The sequence below is a fragment of the Pleurodeles waltl genome, chromosome 12 (assembly GCF_031143425.1).
Source record: "Pleurodeles waltl isolate 20211129_DDA chromosome 12, aPleWal1.hap1.20221129, whole genome shotgun sequence".
NCBI classification, from domain to species: Eukaryota; Metazoa; Chordata; class Amphibia; order Caudata; family Salamandridae; genus Pleurodeles; species Pleurodeles waltl.
Genome location: NC_090451.1, coordinates 683,106,746 through 683,128,968, shown reverse-complemented (window position 1 = coordinate 683,128,968; position 22,223 = coordinate 683,106,746). Strand labels below are relative to the sequence as shown.

Sequence of the window (22,223 nt, the reverse complement as noted above, 5' to 3'; positions counted from 1 at the left end):
CCTTACCTGCATCTAAGGATGTCAGAGTTAAGGACTCTCTGTAAAATAAAAAATATAAAAACTGGATCAAACCCTACCAAAGTACAGCTCCAGGAGCTTTTGGCAGAGATTGCTAGAGACCTCCTGTCTGAAGACAACCTCCCAGAGGGGGAAACTAGTGACCTGGAGGATAATTTCCCCCCTCCTGTCCTAGTTAGGGAGACCAGGGTTCCTCAAACCCTGACTCCACAAGTGATAGTCAGAGATGCTGCAACTCTGGAAGCATAGAGGGCAACCTCAATGAAGATGACCTCCTGTTAGCCAGGATGGCCAAAAGATTGGCTTTGGAGAGACAGCTCCTAGACATAGAGAGAGAAAGACAAGAGATGGGTTTAGCTCACATCAATGGTGGCAGCAACTTAAATAGGGTCAGAGATAATCCTGACATGCTAAAAATCCCCAAAGGGATTGTAACAAAATATGAAGATGGTGATGACATCACCAAATGGTTCACAGCTTTTGAGAGGGCTTGTGTAACCAGAAAAGTAAACAAATCTCACTGGGGTGCTCTCCTTTGGGAAATGTTCACTGGAAAGTGTAGGGATAGACTCTTCACACTGTCTGGAAAAGATGCAGAATCCTATGACCTCATGAAGGCTACCCTGATTGAGGGCTTTGGATTCTCAACTGAGGAGTACAGGATTAGGTTCAGGGGGGCTCAAAAATCCTCGAGCCAGACCTGGGTTGATTTTGTTGACTTCTCAGTCAAAACACTGGATGGTTGGATTAATGGCAGTGGTGTAAATCGTTATGATGGGCTGTACAATCTGTTTATGAAAGAACACCTTTTAAGTAATTCTTTCAATGATAAACTGCACCAGCATCTGGTAGACCTAGGTCCAATTTCTCCCCAAGAATTGGGAAAGAAGGCAGACCATTGGGTCAAGACTAGGGTGACCAAGACTTCCACAGGGGGTGACCAAAATAAAGGGGTCACAAAGACTCCCCAGGGGAAGAGTGTTGAGACATCCAAGGGTAAAAGTAAAGAGTCTTCTACAGGGCCCCAAAAACCTGCTCCGGAGGGAGGGTCCAAAGCCTCTTCACAATCCAATTTTGGGTACAAGGGTAAAAACTTTGATCTCAAAAAGGCCTAGTGTTGTAGCTGTAATCAGCAGGGACACCAAACTGGAGACAAGGCCTGTCCCAAGAAAGGTTCCACTTCAAACTCTACACCAGCTAACACTGGAATAGCCAGTCTCCAAGTGGGATCAACAGTGTGCCCAGAGCAAATCAGGGTTCACACTGAAGCTACCTTAGTTTCTGAGGGTGGGGTGGACTTAGCCACACTGGCTGCCTGGCCCTCTAATATGCAAAAATACAGGCAGCAACTCTTAATTAATGGGACTAGTGTAGAAGCCCTGAGGGATACAGGTGCCAGTGTCACCATGGTGACAGAGAAACTGGTTTCCCCAGGACAATACCTGACTGGACAAACTTATCCAGTCACCAACGCTGACAATCAGACTAAAGTACGTCCCATGGCTATGGCAACTTTAGAATGGTGAGGGGTCAATGGCCTGAAACAGGTGGTAGTCTCCTCTGCTATCACAGTAGACTGTTTGCTTGAAAATGAACTGGAGTCTCAGCATGGGCTAAGGTAGAACTCAAAACCCATGCAGCCATGCTGGGTATCCCTGAACTGGTGTGTATCAAGACAAGAGCACAGTGCAAGGCTCAGGGTGAAAAAGAGGTGTTGGAGCCTGGAATAATGGCCCAACCCTCCAAGAGAAAAGGAAAGAAGACTGGGGAACCAGTTTCAACACAGCAAAAGAAAAAGAACCTCTCTTCCCAGGAAGAAGTTCTGCCTTCTGAGGGAACTGACCCATGGAGTTGGAACCTTATCAGGTTGAACTCTTAGGCCCAGGGGGACCCACAAGGGAACAGCTGTGCAAGGGGCAAGAAACCTGTCCCTCTCTTGAAGGCCTTAGGCAGCAAGCTGCTGAAGAGACCAAAGGAAAAATCAGTGGAACACATAGGGTCTATTGGGAAGATGGACTCCTTTACACTGAGGCAAGATATCCCAAACCTGGTGCCACTAGGAGAGTGGTACTGCCTTAGGAGTTTAGCGAGTTCATCCTGACCTTAGCCTATGATATTCCACTTGCTGGGCATTTGGGACAAACCGAGACTTGGGAGAGGTTAGTCAACCATTTCTGTTGGCCCAACATGTCTCAGAAAGTAGAGGAGTTTTGTGCCTCCTGTGCCACCTGTCAAGCCAGTGGTAAGACAGGTGGCCATCCAAAGGCTCCCCTCATTCCACTTCCAGTGGTGGGGGTCCCCTTCGAAAGAGTGGGAGTGGACATAGTGGGTCCACTTGAACCTCCCACAGCTTCAGGGAATCAGTATATCCTAGTAGTAGTGGATAATGCTACTAGGTACCCTGAAGCAATTCCCCTTAGGTCCACTACTGCCCCTGCAGTAGCCAAAGCACTCATTGTTATCTTTACCAGAGTGGGATTTCCTAAGGAGGTGGTGTCTGACAGGGGTACCAACTTCATGTCAGCATACCTGAAACATGTGGAATGACTGTAGGGTGACGTACAAATTCACCACACCATACCTTCCACAAACCAATGGTCTTGTGGAAAGATTCAACAAGACATTGAAGGGCATGATCATGGGGCTCCATGAAAAGCTCAAAAGGAGATGGGATGTCCTCTTGCCATGTCTGCTTTTCGCCTACAGAGAGGTGCCTCAGAAGGGAGTAGGGTTTTCCCCCTTTGAACTTCTGTTTGGCCATCCTGTAAGGGGACCACTAGCTCTTGTAAAAGAAGGCTGGGAGAGACCTCTTCATGAGCCTAAACAAGATATAGTGGACTATGTACTAGGCCTACGTTCCAGGATGGCAGAGTACATGGAAAAGGCAAGTAAAAACCTTGAGGCCAGCCAACAACTCCAGAAGATGTGGTATGACCAAAAGGCTGCTATGGTTGAGTTTCAGCCAGGGCAGAAAGTCTGGGTTCTGGAGCCTGTGGCTCCAAGGGCACTTCAGGACAGATGGAGTGGCCCTTACCCAGTGCTAGAGAGAAAGAGTCAGGTCACCTATCTGGTAGACCTAGGCTCTAGCAGGACGCCCAAAAGGGTGATCCATGTGAACCGCCTCAAACTCTTTCATAACAGGGCAGATGTAAACATATTAATGGTTACAGATGAAGACCAGGAAGCTGAGAGTGAACCTCTCCCTGATCTCCTCTCCACTGACCTTAAAGATGGCTCAGTCGATGGAGTGATCTATTCAGACACCCTCTTTCGCCAACAGCAAGCTGACTGTAGGAAAGTCTTACAACAGTTTGCTGAGCTCTTTTCCCTAACCCCTGGTCAGACACACCTGTGTACCCATGATATGGACACAGGAGACAGCATGCCTGTCAAAAATTTTTTTTTAGACAGTCTGACCAAGTTAAGGAAAGCATCAAGGTGGAAGTCCACAAGATGCTGGAATTGGGAGTGATTGAGCACTCTGACAGCCCCTGGGCTAGCCCAGTGGTCTTAGTCCCCATACCTCACACAAAAGATGGTAAGAGAGAGATGAGGTTTTGTGTGGCCTACAGAGGACTTAATTCTGTCACCAAGACAGATGCCCATCCCATTCCAAGGGCAGATGAGTTAATTGACAAACGAGGTGCTGCCAAATACTTGAGTACCTTTGACTTGACAGCAGGGTACTGGCAAATAAAAATGGCACCAGGAGCAAAAGAAAAGACAGCATTCTCCACACCTGATGGGCACTATCACTTTACTGTGATGCCCTTTGGCTTAAAGAATGCCCCTGCCACCTTCCAAAGGTTGGTAAATCAAGTCCTTGCTGGCTTGGAGTCCTTTAGTGCAGCTTATCTTGATGATATTGCTGTATTTAGCTCCAGCTGGCAGGATCACCTGGTCCACCTGAAGAAGGTTTTGCAGGCCCTGCAAGCAGCAGCAGGCCTCTCTATCAAGGCATCCAAATGTCAGAAAGGGCAGGGTACTGTGGTTTAATTGGGACACCTTGTAGGTGGAGGCCAAGTTCAGCTACTCCAACCCAAGATCCAGACCATTCTGTACTGGGTAGCTCCAAAAACCCAGACTCAAGTCAGGGCATTCCTTGGCTTGACTGGTTACTACAGGAGGTTTGTGAAGGGATATGGATCCATAGTGTCACCCCTCACAGAACTTACCTCAAAGAAAATGCCCACGAAGGTAAACTGGACTATAGAATGCCAACAGGCCTTTGACACCCGGAAACAAGCTATGTGAGCTATGTGCACAGCACCAGTTCTCAAAGCTCCAGATTACTCCCAGCAGTTCATTGTGCAGACTGATGCCTCTGAACATGGGATAGGGGCAGTGTTGTCCCAAACAAATGATGATGGCCTTGACCAGCCTGTTGCTTTCATTAGCAGGAGGTTACTCCCCAGGGAGCAGTGTTGGAGTGCCATTGAGAGGGAGGCCTTTGCTGTGGTTTGGTCCCTGAAGAAGCTGAGACCATACCTCTTTGGTACTCACTTTGTAGTTCAAACTGACCACAGACCTCTCAGATGGCTAATGCAAATGAAAGGTGCAAATCCAAAACTGTTGAGGTGGTCCATCTCCCTACAGGGAATGGACTTTATAGTGGAACACAGACCTGGGACTGCCCATTCCAATGCAGATGGCCTTTCCAGGTTCTTCCACTTAGAAAATGAAGACTCTCTTGGGGAGGGTTAGTCTCATCCTCTTTCGTTTGGGGAGGGGGGGGGGGGGGGACTTGTTTAAGGAAATGCCTCCTTGGCATGGTTACCCCCTGACATTTTGCCTTTGCTGATGCGAAGTTATGATTTGAAAGTGTGCTGGGACCTATTAACCAGGCCCCAGCACCAGTGTTCTTTCCCTAAAACTGTACCTTTGTCTCCACAATTGGCACAACCCTGGCACCCAGGTAACTCCCTTGTAACTGGTACCCCTAGTACCAAGGGCCCTGATGCCAGGGAAGGTCTTTAAGGGCTGCAGCATGTCTTATGCAACCCTGGGGACCCCTCACTCAGCACATGCACACTGCTTGCCAGCTTGTGTGTGCTGGTGGGGAGAAAATGACTAAGTCGACATGGCACTCCCCTCAGAGTGCCATGCCAACCTCACACTGCCTATGGCATAGATAAGTCACCCCTTTAGCAGGCCTTACAGCCGTAAGGCAGGGTGCACTATACCACAGGTGAGGGCATAGGTGCATGAGCACTATGCTCCTACAGTGTCTAAGCAAAACCTTAGACATTGTAAGTGCAGGGTAGCCATAAGAGTATATCGTCTGGAAGTCTGTCATATACTAACTCCACAGCACCATAATGGCTACACTGAAAACTGGGAAGTTTGGTATCAAACGTCTCAACACTATAAATGCACACTGATGCCAGTGTACATTTTATTTTGAAATACACCCAGAGGGCATCTTAGAGATGCACCCTGAAAACATACAGACTTCCAGTGTGGGCTGACTAGTTTTTGCCAGCCTGCCACACACCAGACATGTTGCTGGCCACATGGGGAGAGTACCTTTGTCACTCTGTGGCCAGGAACAAAGCCTGTACTGGGTGGAGGTGCTTCTCACCTCCCTGTGCAGGAACTGTAACACCTGGCGGTGAGCCTCAAAGGCTCACCCCCTTTGTTACAGCGCCACAGGGCATCCCAGCTAGTGGAGTTGCCCGCCCCTCCGGCCACTGCCCCCACTTTTGGCGGCAAGGCCAGAGGAGATAATGAGAAAAACAAGGAGGAGTCACTCCCCAGTCAGGACAGCCCCTAAGGTGTCCTGAGCTGAGGTGACTCTTACTTTTAGAAATCCTCCATCTTGCAGATGGATTATTCCCCCAATAGGATTAGGGATGTGCCCCCCTCCCCACAGGGAAGAGGCACAAAGAGGGTGTAGCCACCCTCAGGGCTAGTAGCCATTGGCTACTATCCTCCCAGACCTAAACACACCCCTAAATTCAGTATTTAGGGGCTCCTCCAGATCCCAGGAAATCAGATTCCTGCAACCTGAAGAAAGAAGAAAGATTGCTGACCTATAAGCCTGCAGAGAAGGAGGAAGACGACAGCTGATTGGGCCCCAGCCCTACCGGCCTGTCGATCTGACAGGGACCAGCGACCTCTGAAGCCTCAGAGGACTGACCTGGACTACAGGACCAAGAACCTCCCGTGAACAGCGGCCCCTGTTCAAAACCTGCAACTTCTTTGCAACAAAGAAGCAACTTCCAAAGACTTCACGTTTCCCGCCGGAAGCGTGAGACTTCACACTCTGCACCCGACGCCACCGGCTCGACCTGCTGAAAACCAACACCTCAGGGAGGACTCCCCGGCAACTGCGAGCCCGTGAGTAACCAGAGACGACCCCCCCTGAGCACCCACAGCGACGCCTGCAGAAAGAATCTAGAGGATCCCCCTGACCGTGACTGCCTGTAACAAGGGACCCGACGCCTGGAACCAACACTGCACCCGCAGCCCCCAGGACTCGAAGGAACAGAACTTCAGTGCAAGAGTGACCCCCAGGCGACCCTCTGCCTAGCCCAGGTGGTGGCTGTCTGAGAAGCCCCCTGTGCCTGCCTGCAACGCTAGAGTGACCCCCGGATCCCTCCATTCATTTTCAATCTAAATCCGACGCCTGCTTTGCTCACTGCACCCAGCCGCCCCTGTGCTGCTGAGGGTGTACTTTGTGTGCACCCAACGGTGGGCTGCCTATGCCCCAAACTTGAGGCTTGTAAGTGTTTTACTTACCTTCAAAACTAACCTTTACTTACCTCCCCCAGGAACTGCTGATTTTTGCAGTGTCTACTTTGAAAATAGCTTATTGCCATTTTTACAAAGATTGTAGATGATATTGTTTTCATTCAAAGTACCTAAAGTATCTAAGTGAAGTACCTTACATTTAAAGTATTAACTGTAAATCTTGAACCTGTGTTTCTCAAAATAAACTAAGAAAATATATTTTTCCATATAAAACCTATTGGCCTGGAGTAAGTCTTTGAGTGTGTGCTCCTCATTTATTGCCTGTGTGTGTAGAACAAATGCTTAACACTACCCTCTGATAAGCCTACTGCTCAACCACACTACCAACAAAATAGAGCATTGGAATTATCTACTTTTGCCACTATCGTACCTCTAAGGGGAACCCTTGGACTCTGTGCACACTATTTCTTACTTTGAAATAGTATATACAGAGCCAACTTCCTACAGCTTCCAATTTAGAGTCTTCAGGCAGTTGATCCAAATAGGGCGCCCATATCTGTCTATCGTATCTGCCTAAGATAGCCAGAGAGCTAGAAGCTCTTATAATAAGCGAAGCCATTCATGAAAAGTCTTTTCCTATATTGTCTAATCTCCTACCCTCTTTGTCAGGTGGGGCAGAGATTGGTGCTGAAGGGTTCCTTGATCTGCATTGTGACGTCTGTGCAATAACTGAGTCGGGTCTGAGATGGCCCGTGAGGCAGGCCAGAGAGTCTTCAGGCACCTTATACTTTTTGTCAAGGCGAGGTAGACCTGGGGTGACCGTGGCCGGGTTCTTCATAACTTTAATGCCCTCATTCCAGATATAGTCCACAATCGGCCTTGAAAAGGCTCCTTCAAATCATACAAAAAGCAGTCCATCTGCTTTGTGGGCATGGGCAACTCAAATCTTTTAGCAGCTCTTTCAAGCAGGTTGTGGAAACCGCCGATGTCACCCAGAGGGGAATCTACAGGAACCAGAGAGGAAGAGGACGGAGTAGGAATTTGATAATCATCCCATTCTGTTATTGCATCCAGTAATTCTCCCTCCTCTCTGTCATCATCATCCCCAGAAGAGGCCAAATCCTGCGTAGGAATGGAAATTTGTGTGTGTGGTGGTACATGGGATGCTTGGATTCCTGAATGGACAGGAGTAGAAGGTATAGAGGGCGCAACAGGTTGCTGAACTTCCAAGCCAGCTGGTGGAAACCGCCTTCTTTAGTCGTCCAAGATAAGCTGTAGATCCGCTATGAGTGATCCTGACAAAGAAACCATCTGCTCCTGATAATGATACTGGTGCGGTTGCGGGTAGTAAGAGTGTGGATTATGCTGGGTGTCTTCCTCTAGATCCTGGCATTTGATGTGTAGTTCTGATGGGCTATGAGCAACCCCGAAAGGTCCCTTATCATCTGAGTTCTCTTGTTCCAGCAGATGCGTAGGTACCAAGGCTGAATCCCTACTTGGAGATGTTACCAACGGTGAAAGGAAAGAAGACTTCTTGTGTGCTTTAACCCTCTGTGATGGCATCGTCAATGGCAACACGGATGAGATCGTCGACGGGGACATAGCTGGTACATTCTTCGGCATCACGGACGGCATCGCCGATGGCATCGACGACGGGAGCGCCGACTGAGTCATCAATGGAGAAATTCTCGTCAACGAGGAAAACGACGACGGCAGAGTCAACGTCGACGGTCTCACAGGCGGTAGCATCGATGAAGGAGAGGCGATGGGCGAGACAACCACGAACGCCGTCGACGAGGACTTCGTCAACACGATCATCGATGAAGAGGACAACGCCGTGGAGATTATAGAAGTTGTAGCAGTCAACGACGATGCCGTGCAGACATCTTTAGACACCGCCGTCGACGGTGCTCTTGTCGATGGTGTTGTCGTCATAGATTTTCCAGATGGCCTCTTAAAAACATGTTTCACCATAGGAGGTGTGTTGGAGGCTCAGAAAAGCCTCTTTTGCTGCACTCTGAGGAGACAGATCTTTCTTTTGAGTGCCTTTTATAAGAAACAGAACTCCTGTGTGGAGAACTGGAAGGACTTCAGGTTTAGAGGACACCCTTTTGGATTTCTTGTGAGCCTTTCTAGGAAGATCTTCAGAGTGAGGTTGAGGAGATCTGCCTCTTTTCTGTAGCTTTCTGGAGGAAGTTGTAGATTCCTCACTGTCAGAACCAGACTCTGGATTAGATCTGGACTTCAACTTCTGGAGCCAAATGAGTAGCCTACCCTCCCTGTCTTTGAGGGTTTTGTTAGAAGAGGTCCTGCAAACCTTGCAGTCTTTGGCCACATGGTCAGGGTAGAGGCAGTAAATACGGTTTCTGTGTGGGTCCTCAGAGTGAAGCATCTTCTTCCCACAGGTCCTACAGGCTCTGAAAAGGCTTTTCTTCTCTTTATCTGACATGGTGAATTCTTTCCAAAATAGAGTTCCCTTTAGTAAAGTAAGAAGAAGACACCTTACTTGCTGTAGGAAATCCTTTTTCTGAAGAAAAATAACAAAAATGAACTTCTCTGAAGTGTTGACTGAGCAGAGCTCAATGGAGACTCCCTAACACAACGTGCGGTAGAAAATCTGAGGGAAGGGAGCTCCTCTCAGGAGGGTTCTGGAGGGAGGGGAAGCCTGATTGGCTGGGCCTTGCTTAGGGCCTTTTGCTCATAATGATGAGGATAGGCTACTAAAGTGAAGGCCTTAGGCCTTTGTTTCTTTGCAGTAGCCTGTATGTATAGCTGTTTTGATGTACCAGGGGCTCCCATCTCGACGACGAGGAAGGATTCAAGCATGTGAATCTATAAAAGTTCCAATACTGGAGTAAGGATAAGTTACTTACCTGTAAATCCTAGTTCTCTTCCAGGGGTATCCTCATCAAAGTCATAAACATTGAATATTCCCGCCCCGTGCGGGGACCCCGGAGCATATATAAAATACACACATATAATACATGTGTAACAAACAGTCATGCAGGCTATCATGTTAAAAACAGGCTAAAATGCTTTATTTCTATGAAGTTTTTTTTTTTTTTTTTTATATAATAAAGACTACAATAGAGCATAAATATCTACCCAAGCTCCTAAAACTAGGCTTAGGGAAGTAAGCAGCAGCAAACTCTAGAGAAAAAAATAGAAAAAACTGCATTGAAAAACAATGAAGCATTCTTAGCCAATAGGCTGCATGCAGGTTAACACAGGAGAACCATAAAAACTTTGGCACCGTGCCTTTAAGACCCTGAGCACCTCCAGTATCCCACCATGCCTCAGGGGTGAAGGAAAGGTGACAGTTGGTTCACAGTTAGGTCAGTTCTTTTTACGGTGACAATATGCATAACTGATTCAAAATACAGTCTGTCCTGCACTTCTAGGAGACGTGCGGCCGGGGAGGAGGGTGGGTTGTTTATGACTTTGATGAGGATACCCCTGGAAGAGAACTAGGATTTACAGGTAAGTAACTTATCCTTCTCTTCCAGGGGATCCTCATCAATAGTCATAAACATTGAATAGATTAGCAAGCCCATCCCTAAATCCAGCGGACTGTCCGATAGAAGTGCAGGAATAGATATGTCTTACGCAAATAGATTTCTTAGAGAGGCCTGCCCCACTTGGGCATCCGCTCTTGCATCTGAGTCTAAACAGTAATGTCTAGTAAACGTATGGACAGACTTCCATGTAGCAGCCTTACAAATCTCAGATATCTGAACATTGTTAAGGAGGGCAGCAGTAGCCACTTTTCCCCTTGTGGAATGCGCTCTTGGCCGCGCTAGTAATTGTTTATTAGCTAGCTGGTAAGTATTAACAATACAAGAAACTATCCATCTTGATATTGTTCGCTTAGATGCTGCCTCTCCTGTCCTCAAATGACCATAGTTTACAAACAAGCGGTTAGAGTGTCTAATCGATTTTGTCTTGTCCAGATAAAATTTCAGCACTCTTTTCAAGTCTAATGAGTGCAATGCTTTCTCTGCCGGAGTCTCCGGATTGGGAAAGAACGTCGGTAAACATATGGTCTGATTGATATGGAATTCTGACACCACCTTCGGAAGGAAAGATAGATGAGTTCGTAGAACCACTCTATTGTCATGAAAAACCGTGTACGGTTCTTTTGAAGACAAGGCCTGAATTTCACTGACCCTCCTCGCTGAAGTAATGGCCACTAGAAAAGCCGTCTTCCACGTAAGGTGTTGTAAAGAGGCCTTATGTATAGGCTCAAAAGGAGGGCCCATAAGTTTTGCCAAGACTATGTTCAGTTCCCATGGAGGAGAAGGTCTCCGAATGGGCGGAAAAACTTTCTTCAAACCTTCTAAGAAATCCATGACTACAGGTTTTGTAAAGAAGGATTCCTGAGAAGGCGACTTGCGATAGGCTGTAATAGCAGACAAATGTACCTTAATAGATGATACCTGCAGACCGGACTTCGCTAGATGAAGCAAATAGGACAGTATGACATCCTCCTGCGCCCGTATGGGATTATGACCTTGCTGACAGCACCATATGTAAAATGTCTTCCACTTAAAAGCGTAAGAACGCCGCATGGAAGGCCGTTTGGACTCTTTCAAGATGTTCATGCACTCCTGCGAGAGCCCTAGGTGCCCATACTGCAGGAATTCAGGAGCCATGCTGTTAAGCTCAGAGAGGGTAGGTTGGGATGTAGAATCCTGCCCTCCATTCTGCTCAGAAGATCCGGTCTGCACGGCAGCCTCCTGTGAGGTTTTTCCGACAGGTTGAGGAGATCCGTGTACCAGAATTGTCGGGGCCATTGTGGTGCTATGAGAATCATTCTGGTCCTGGATCTGTAAAGTTTGAGGATCACTGCCGGAATGAGGGGAATCGGCGGAAAAGCGTAGAGAAATATCCCTGACCAGTCGATCAACAGGGCATTCCCTCGAGATCCCGGACGGTAGAACCTGGATGCGAAGTCTGGGCATTTCTTGTTTACTTCGTCTGCGAAGAGATCCAGTTGAGGCCGACCCCATTGCGCGAAGATGTATTCTGCGACTTCGCCGTGTAGGACCCAATCGTGAGCGTCCTCTAGGTGTCTGCTCAGAAAATCTGCTTCCACGTTTTGCTGACCTGGCAGGTGAACCGCTGTAATTGACATTCCTCTGGCCAGGAGCCAATGCCATATCGCTTGGGACTCTCGCGATAGGGGTAGGGACCTCGTTCCTCCCTGTTTGTTCAAATAATACATCGTGATTGTATTGTCCGTCTGTATCAAGAGCGTTTTCCCCTGAATTAGTGGCATGAAAGACTTGAGAGCCAGATGGACCGCTCTGAGTTCTAGCAGATTGATGTGGTACTGCTTTTCCTTGTCTGACCACAGACCCTGCGCTTGGAAGGGACCCAGATGAGCCCCCCATCCCTGAAGAGACGCATCCGTTACTAGGGTGTCGGATGGAAGCACCTGGTGAAACGGAGCACCCACTGACAGGTGAGGTCTGTGCATCCACCATCTCGATGACTGAAGTGCTACCGCCGGTAGCTGCACCGTGTCCTCCCAGCGACCTGTTCTCTGGCTCCAGTTGGTCTCCAATGCCTCTTGGAGGGGTCTCATGTGGAGTCTGGCATTTGGGACAATAAAAATGCATGATGCCATGGAGCCCAGCAGCGATGTCACCTGACGTGCCGTAGGTGCGTTGGCTCTCAACAGGTCCTGACACTTCCTGTCTATTGAGGATAGTCGTTCCTCCGAAGGATACACTTTTTGGAGTTCTGTGTTTATGATAGCTCCTAGGTAGTGAAGATTCTGTGTTGGAATCAAGGTTGACTTCTGGTAATTGACCTGAAGACCTAGAGCTTCGCAAACTCCTAGTACAATGTCCCGATGGCTTCTCGCCTGCTCCGGAGAAGAAGCCTTCAGTAGCCAGTCGTCTAGGTATGGATATATGTATATCCTTTGTCTTCGAAGATGCGCCGCCACCACTGCCATACATTTCGAGAAAACTCTTGGGGCAGATTTCAGGCCAAAGGGTAGAACTCTGAACTGGTAATGCTGTAACGCTACACGGAAGCGCAGGAATTTTCGATGTTTGGGAGCTATTGGGATGTGAAAGTACGCATCCTGCAGGTCGATGGAGCACATCCAGTCTCCCTGATGCAGTTGAGGGAAAATCTGGTGAAGCGCTAGCATTCTGAACTTCTGCTTCCTTATGTATTTGTTCAGCAGCCGTAGGTCCAGAATTGGCCTGAAAACGCCCTCTCGACCCTTCTTCGCCACCAGAAAGTAACAGGAGTAGACCCCCTGCCTCTGTGTGCAGGTGGAACCTTTTCTATGGCATTCTTTTTTAGGAGGGCGAGAGCCTCCTTGCGTAGCAAGCTGAGATGAGATGGATTGTCTTTGGTTGGTGGCAAGCGTGGTGGAGGCTGTTTGAAAAGAAGAGAATAGCCATGTTCGACAATATTGAGCACCCATTTGTCTCTTGTGATAGAGTGCCACTCGTGAAGATAAGCTGTAATACTTCCCCCCACCGGAGTGGTGTACAGTGCCGAGGGAAGCGAGATTTCATTGCTTGGTGGGTGCTTTCGGAGTGGACTGTTGAGGTCTACTTGACCCTCGCTCCCTTGTGTTTCTCCGTTGAAAAAGAGAGCGTCCCTGTCGTTGCTGTGACCTTTGCGACCAATGAGGGGTTTGAACCCTCTGCTGGAAAGGGCGCCTGTCAGACGGCCTGTACCTCCGCCTGAAATCTTTCTTTCTTTCCAGGCCCACCGCCCTCATGGTATCCACCTCGGTCTTCATGCTGGCCATCTCTTCGTCTGCATGGGCACCGAATAGAGAGTTCCCGGCAAATGGGAGATTCAGGATGCGTTGTTGTGCTTCCTGTTTCAAACCAGTGAGCCTCAGCCAGGAAGATCTCCTTGCACAGATTCCATGTGCGTACCCATGAGCAGCCAAATCCGCCCGTCTGCTGCCGCGCTGATAACCTGGTTGGATACCAGGCATCCTTCTTGTAGTATCTCCTGGAAATCTTGTCTGTCCTCTCTGGGCAATTTTTCTGTGAATCTACTGAGAGAGTCCCACAGAGAACGATCATACCTGCCCAGGAGCGCAGACGCACTGGAGACTTTCATTTCCGAAGCCGCCGTCCCGCATATCTTTCTCTCCAGAGAGTCTAGATGCCTGCTCTCTTTATCCGGGGGTACCGTGGATGAAGATGCCACCGAGTGGGTCTTTCGGGCGCCAGCTATTATAACCGAGTCCGGTGGCGGATCCTTCCTGAGGAACAAAGGGTCCTGTTCGGGAGCCTTGTATTTTTTGAGAATCCTAGCCGGGGCAGACTTAAGCGAGGCTGGGGCCAGAAAAGTGTCCATGGTTGGCTGCAACAAACCAGGCACTAGAGGCAGCAACTTTTTCGACGCTGATCTCTGTTGCAGAGTCTCAAAGATGACCGATGAGGAGGTAGATGGTTCTGGAACCTCTATGTTGAGTTTCTGCGCTCCTCTTAACAGCACCTCGTTGAACGTGGTAATGTCATCCACCGGTGAGGCTCTAGCAGGTGGTGAATCTGTTAGGGTGGGTGAGTAACGCCCGACAGATGAACCTGATGAAGACCAAGAGGGTGATCTTCTTCTTGACCGAGACCTGGATCTTCGTTGAGAGCGAGACCTGCTGCGAGACGCTGTAGCAGAGCGCCTAGGCCTCGCTGTCGGTTGGCGAGGAGCAGAACGAGCCCGTTCTGCCCTGGCTGTCGGTGATGGCGTTCTTGGCAGGGAGGCAGTAGGTGAATACATTCGCGAATATTGCGAATCTGGGGAGGCCGCTGGTCTGTTAAGGCTCTCCAGCCATCTCGGAGATAGATTGATGGGCGAGACATGCCCAGATGATGCCGCTCTTGACCGAGAAGAGTCGCTCGGTATGGAGACCACTGGAGATGGCGCCTTGTCTGGCGTGGGGCGATGTTCTGCTCCCTGTGAGACAGGTAAAACCTGAGTCGACGTCGATGGCTGTTTCGACGACGAAGGGCGCCCAGCCGGTTGCTCTTGCCTCGACGTTGAGTGCCTCGACGCAGAGTGCCTTGACGTCGAATGGCGATCCTTGGACCTCGACCTGCTCGCCGTCGTGTGCCTCGACGTGGAGCGGTGGGAGGTCGACGGCGGATGTCTCTCGTGCTGTCGTGGTGATTTCGACATCGTGTGTCCTGACGTCGGGGGGCGCACAGCCTTTGGCGGCGACCGGGCACGCCGGCGATGGCTCGACATCGATCGGCGGGCTGCCGTCGACGGAGACCTGCCCCTGCGCTGATGTTCCCTCGACGCCGTTTCCTTCGACGTCGGGTGTGTCGCCGTCGACGGCGATCTATGCCGGTGAGACGGTGGTAGCGACGACGTCGACGGTGAACAAACAGGTACTTTCCTACCTGCTGACGTCGACCGAGCCATTCTCCCCTGAGAATGGCCTTCTGGTTGTCTGGTAAGTGAGGAGGACGATGTTCTTTGCCTCTCCTGAAGCCCATGTAGCAGGATCTTCTCTCTGTCTTTCAGAGTCCTCTTAGACATGTTCTTGCAGTACTTACAAGTGTCAGGGCAGTGACTCTGAGGCAGGCACACTATGCACAGAGAGTGGGGATCTGACTGGGCCTTCTTCTTCCCACAAGCAGGGCATTTGACAAAAAGTGAAGGCATTTTTCTGTCAGGAAAAACCTGCCTAGCTCAGACAAAGATGTTATTTGTCGAGTGAAAAGTGAAAAAACGCTTTTTTAAAGAATTTTTCTGAGAAAAACTCAGAAAAACTGAGAGCTCAATGCTCCAGGATCCTCTCAGAAGAAGCTGGAAAAAAAGAACTGACCTAACTGTGAACCAACTGTCACCTTTCCTTCACCCCTGAGGCATGGTGGGATACTGGAGGTGCTCAGGGTCTTAAAGGCACGGTGCCAAAGTTTTTATGGTTCTCCTGTGTTAACCTGCATGCAGCCTATTGGCTAAGAATGCTTCATTGTTTTTCAATGCAGTTTTTTCTATTTTTTTCTCTAGAGTTTGCTGCTGCTTACTTCCCTAAGCCTAGTTTTAGGAGCTTGGGTAGATATTTATGCTCTATTGTAGTCTTTATTATATAAAAAAAAAAAAAAAAAACTTCATAGAAATAAAGCATTTTAGCCTGTTTTTAACATGATAGCCTGCATGACTGTTTGTTACACATGTATTATATGTGTGTATTTTATATATGCTCCGGGGTCCCCGCACGGGGGCGGGAATATTCAATGTTTATGACTATTGATGAGGATCCCCTGGAAGAGAAATGCGACTTACTCAACAACAGCACACCACGCGGGGTCCCGCAACGGGTGAACTCGCTCTCACCACAAGACATCCTGCATGCAGTGGTCCCCACGAGAAAGAGCCACTCACCTGAAATGCGGGCAGTACTTGCAGGCTCTGCACCAGGTATCTCTGGTCTCCAGACACAACATTTCATCCACACTCATGCTGCTGCCCGGTGGAGTCCAGCCTACGATGTAGGTGCAGAAGGGACACCCCCCTCCAGATAGTTTCAGTTGCAGCAGGTTTTTAATGTCCCTGAGACTTCCACAGAGAACAAGGAGCACTTAACCCACCCTTGGAGAGCACACCTTGGGTTACGACACAGGAGCAGGCAGTTGGCTCAGGACAGCCACAATACAGGAAGGGTGCACAGATCCCATCCTCAGACAGGTATCCTCCTGTGCACAACCGAATCCTCTGGCAGTGTGCATCACGCAGTCCAGGAGCACCGGTCTCATGTCACCATAGATGCAATTCTGCCTTGCTGAAGTATAGTACCGCTAGTTATATTAAAGTGTGCCTTTGAAGTTAGGGGGTGGTTCAAAGGGTTCTCCTTTGAACCACAGATGTCTCCCCTAAATTTCCTCCCCATCCGGCCTGAGTACGTGATATTTAGATCTTTATCTTTAGTGGGGCCTGTTTTGCTTTTCACTAATGACAGAGCTGAAATACTCATGCACTGACAAAAAAATCTCTGTAATGCACTTCTTAGTCCAAAGAAGACATTTATTATTTCACTACACAAGGTTCCTAAAAGGAGATTAGAATGTTCAAAGCACACATTTAAAAATAGTCACAGCAATGAAATGAAAACATACATGAATGATTCTCCACTGCAATATACACAGCAAATATATGTATCTATGTTATAATGCAAAGCAACTAATTATTAAAAAATGCATCACCTTAGGGCCTGTCAGGTGCTTCATTTTTCTCCTGCCAGCAAGCCAGGGACCCCGTTCGACTGTGAAAGAGAAAGAGAGATCTCTACCCTCACGGGAAATATATATCAGGCATCCGACGTCTGAATCCTGATTGAGGTCTCTGAATCTCCTACTGTCGAACTGGGTCTCTTTTATATCTTAAAAAACAAAGAAGGAGCTTTCTGGGAAAAAAAACCTCAAGTTTCACAAGAGTTATTCAAACATGCTGGCTAGTTTAGATATGCTTTGAAAATAACATGTTGGGATTTGGCCACAATCCCAAGATGTCAAGTCAAAGCAAGGCTGTTCCCTGCCGTCTGAGTGCATTCTTATTAACCAAAGCCCTTGGTGAGAAAAAAGCACAAAAACAGACAGACAATGTGGAAAATCACTGGCAGCCTTTAACATGGCAGTGTCTAATGCTACGACAAAGTCAATACGCAGAATAAAGCTAAGGCTAAACTGACAAAAAGAAGTCTGTAACTGGTAAACACTGGACAGCTAAGCCAGGTGCAAAGTGGTGCAACACAAAGTCAGTAGTCAAAACATACATTTCACTACAGCGCCATGCTCTGGCTCAGAGAGGCCAATTCTCAGAAACCTCTCCCTCCAACTGATCTATCCCAGACCCGAATCGCAGGGGTCTGTAATTTGGGATGCTGAAATTTTATAGCTGTCACTTGGGGAATGCACAGATGTGCTCTTCCCCCGCATCCAGTAGAATTGAGTCAAATTTATAATACACATGAAGCATTTTAGAATCTTGAAATGCCCGCTTCTAGTGTGTTACTAATAAAATCACCTTTACCATTAGATGGGAGTTGTCACTCTGAGTCCAATGATACCAAACATCAGGAGGCTGCTCCTCTGCTATCAACTATTGTAGCCAGACCTAACAGGATTCTTGTCTCCCATGTTACCTTATGGGCAGAGCAGTTCTCATGGGCAGTGCGAACATGCATGGGTATTCTGCACCCGCTCAGCACATACGAGGCTGTAGAGGCAGGCTGGTTACTTTTGCTACAGCCACATGGCAGCAAGTGCGTCTTTGCTGGCCTGCGCCATTAGGCTCAGCCACTACTTTAGATACCTGTGGGCAAATGTGCACACCCTGGCAGGTGAGGCCAGAAGCAATATCCCTATAGCAAACCACCTGTGTGCCAGTATGCGCACACAGGCTAGCACCCCTTCCAGGTGGATGGAAGGAGGGTGCCACCACTTTCACACTGTATTTACAGTGAGAAAGTGCCCAGGGCCAGTGGACCCTTGTGAGAAACAGCAAAACCTTCTAGAGAAAAGTGAAAAACTTGGAGAAATCACTACGGCGCATGTCAGGTCTAACACAATGCAAAAAGAAAAAGACAATCTGGAACAAACTGCTCACAAATGACACAGAGCAACATGAGATCTGTAATAGAGCTAAGTCTGTATAAGCATAGTACGCGTTACACCTAACTTTTACAAAAGACAAAAATGAAAAGAAAGAATTCCTCAATTCACTAAAACCTTTACGATTTTTGAATGTGAAGATTGGACTATAGGCATTTCCTTTTATATGACTCATCCTCACATCTTTGTTTCTGCTTTCACATCCTTGATAACATGCCACAAATTTACAGACAGTAGTCTCATTTGCAAACAAACAACGACACTGTCAACTGCCTTCATACAAACAAAAAGTAGTTTCCTATCACTGGGCCAAAACACACAAGAAAGCTCAACAAGACCACTCTCAGTCACAGTGTACCTCCAGAAGATCCCTGCAGCGCTGCACGAAGGCATCCACCTGGGCAAAGATGGTGGTTTGGTCCAGAACCCAGCCAATCGTAGATAACCTGTCAATGAAGGCACATTACATGAATGACAGTCTATGTGTTGTAGGTTATGAAAAACTGTACTGGCTAAACAAACATACACTATGATATGACAGGTTTTACTAGTTAGACAAAAAGTTCAACAACGTTTTGTTCAAGGGCTTTGAAAACCATGTAGCTCCCTTGTTTATATGTAGGCGAGACAGCTTGGTCCTTCTTCAATTGAAGCCATGGACCTTTATGGTATTTCCTCAGATATAAAAGGGGGACTGTGTGGTCTCTTTCGACAGAGACCTTTGAAGTTCTTCTTTATATGTAGAATGGTGATGCATCATTTCACAAAGGAGACCTCTGTTTCTCTTCTTCAGATTTTGAAGGGACCTAAATGGTTCTACAGATGTAGAATGAATCTATGGAGTCTTTCTTCAGATGTAGAATAGACGTGTTGGTATACAGATCTAAAAGGGGCCTTTGAGGTCCTTCTTTGGGTGAAAAATGACAAATTTGTAATGTTCAATATGATTCAGAAGGGAGGAATAGTACTTTAGATTAAAAAAGGACCAATGAGGTCCTTCTTTGAATGCAAAAGGGACTAGTTTGCTTATTCAGATGTAGAACAGACCAGTGTAGTTATTCACTTTCGTAAGGGGCCCTAGTGCTGTTTGTTTCAGACGCTGAAGGGATCTTTGAAGTTCTTCTGATGTCAAAAGGACTTTTGCGGTCCTTCTTCAGATGTGGAGGCGTGTGTGATATTTCTTCAACTGTAGAAGGGACTTCAGTGATCTCTCTAAATAAGAATTAGAAGGGAGCTTTGTTGTGCTTAGTCTGATGAAAAAGACACTTACGTGGCCTTTCTTCATTTGTCTGTGGTATGTCTTTATTTGTTCTTCACATGTAGAATAGACCAGAGCGGGTTTGAAGAATACACTATTTTGTACTTCTTAAAATGTACCACAGGCTCCACAAACTTCTTTGGACTAGTTAACACAGATACTGAAGTTTCGAGGTCTCAGTAAATTACACAAAAGTTTATATGCTCTTAGTATTCAATATGAATTTGAGCCCCTAAATTCTGGAAAAAGAATCAGATCCCCCTGAGAGTGGCCCACTACCTCAAGCAATTGAGTAAAGAGCTAAATACAGTGCTCTCTGAAATCAGGCTCTGCTGTCAGGATGTAAATCCCTGTAATATGGAAGAACTCCTGTTTGTATGTGCTATATAAAATTCCTTCCAGTTTCAGGAGAGTATTCCAGATGGTTGACAGCAGGTTCACAACATATTGAGTTTGTGAACACATCTTTGTAGTGGAATATACAGATTTTTGACTTGCTCTAATACAGAAACAAACAACCTTTCCATCTACAGAGTTTACAAGTCCAAATGTGTGGCACCACAAATAAAAAGCATTAAATATATGTTGAGGTTCCTTTTCATACAGTTACCACATTACATAGTGAATAAAGGTGACACAATGCACACACTTATAGTTATACTAAAGCATTGGCAATTTCTCAGCTTCTCAAATGGGGACTTGTACTGTCATTTTGTGTTCCCAATATTTAATTTTAGCACACTATTTTCTCTGTTCACTGATCAAAATCCTGTCTACTGAAAAACAGTAGTGGTCATATATTCTGTGTGCAACTTTTAATATATTCCACAATGCCATTTGGATCCTACTTTAAAACCCTCTGTTTGCCTTTCCGTTTCCTATCACCTACCCCAACCTGGTCATTTCCAGGGTGGCTCAAGAGCCTCCTACAGCCAGAGTATTTTAGCGCGAGACAGCAGTCTATTGGCTTTGTTGGTTGAGAGGATCGGACAGCTACCAAATATCATTGTGCTTTCCTCTCAGTACCTTTTTTTTTCCTTCATTTGTCTTGGCCCATCTGGTGACATCATAGACGTGGTTACTCCTTTTTAGACATTGAGCGGCTTTATTACATATGGCACATGTTGTGTTTCCTATGCTGACTTAAGATCAGTAAAAAAGTATATCAGGCACTACTTGCGAGCTTCCTCATTTCCTCATTGAAGGGTGGCTTATGTCCTTCTGGTCTCTGGCTGCAGTATGACTCCTTAGCATGTATATGAGTATAATCACAATACCAGGGATTTGTACACCTTGATAAAGGTGTTTTCATTTTCGTGTCTCATCGAAATGCGCGTCTGCGCATAAAGAAGAAGAATGGAAGACCAACAAACCACTCCACCTATATGTAGACCAAGAGGATTGAAGTATAGTGACAGAAGAACAAGTTACTTACCTTTGGTAACGCATTATCTGGTAGAGACTCTATCTAGCTGCAGATTCCTTACCTTTAGAATTTTCTGGGGTCAGCTTGAAATCCTGAACTTTTGCAGAGCAATACCCTTGTGTGTGCCGTCAGATGGTGTCATTCGGATCCGTATGGCATCGTCGGAGTCTTTGGAGCTGTCTGTGATGTCACATTCGCATATAAAGGCACAACCCAGACGTACCTACGTCAGTTCTTTTTCTACGAACTTACACGCCAGAAGCGCAGAGCCATAGAAAGAACTAACAGTTTGTCTGTGCCCCTAACCCTAGCAAAAGTGTCAGCAGAGTGGGGAGGCATGGGTGGGTGTAAGGAATCTGCAGCTAGATAGAGTCTCTACCAAATAATGTGTTACCAAAGGTAAGTAATTTATTCATCTAATGGAGACTCCTAGCTGCAGATTCCTTACCTTTGAATAGATACCCAAGTCATAACCTCCTGGCGGTGGGCTGCGGACAGATCTTCCCACACTAAAAAGTCCTGCAGGACCAAATGGACAAAGTGCCCATTTCTGCAGACCTGATTGTGAAAGGACGCCCACATTGCGGCCTGACAGATGTCCACGACTGGAACACCTCATGCTAAAGCAGTTGTAGCAGACTTGCACCCGGTGGAAAGAGCTCTCAAGTCCTCAAGAGGCTGCTTCTTGGCCTGTGTGTAGCAGATCTTATTGCAGAAAATTACCCAGCGTGAAATGGTCACTTCTGCACTGCCCAACCTTTCTTCGCTCCCACGTACCCCACAAAGAGTTGGTCATCCACCCGGAACTCTTTTGTGCGGTCAAGGTAGAATAACAACATTCTTTTTGGGGCCAGCCAGTGTAGTTGCTCTTATTCTTTAGAGGGATGCGGTGGAGCAAAGAAAGTGGGCAGGGTGATGTTCTGACGCAGGTGAAATTAGGCTGCCACCTTGGGGAGGAAAGAGGCACGAGTTCTAAATACCACCTTGTCTGAGGACATGGTGAGATACAGCGGCTTAGATGAGAGAGCCTGCATTGCACTCACCGTCCTCGCAGATGTTACTGCCACTAAGAAGGCTGTCTTGATGGTGAGCAGCCGGAGGGTAAGTTGTGTAAGGGTTCTAAGGAAGCACACATGAGGAATGTGAGGACCAGAATTAAGTCCCATTGGGGCATAACAAAGGGCATAGGAAGATACCTGTGTACACGCCCTTTGAGAAATCTATGTAA

At 47.4% G+C, this 22,223-nt stretch overlaps 1 protein-coding gene across 1 annotated transcript in view; it reads right to left on the bottom strand.

The window, feature by feature from the left end:
• Positions 1–22,223, bottom strand: part of DNAH2 (dynein axonemal heavy chain 2) — a 1,666,550-nt gene that overhangs the window by 1,427,865 nt on the left and 216,462 nt on the right. The window contains exon 10 of the mRNA XM_069218683.1: positions 18,670–18,757. Coding sequence (XP_069074784.1) covers positions 18,670–18,757 — 88 coding nt within the window. The remainder of the gene's footprint in view (positions 1–18,669; positions 18,758–22,223) is intronic.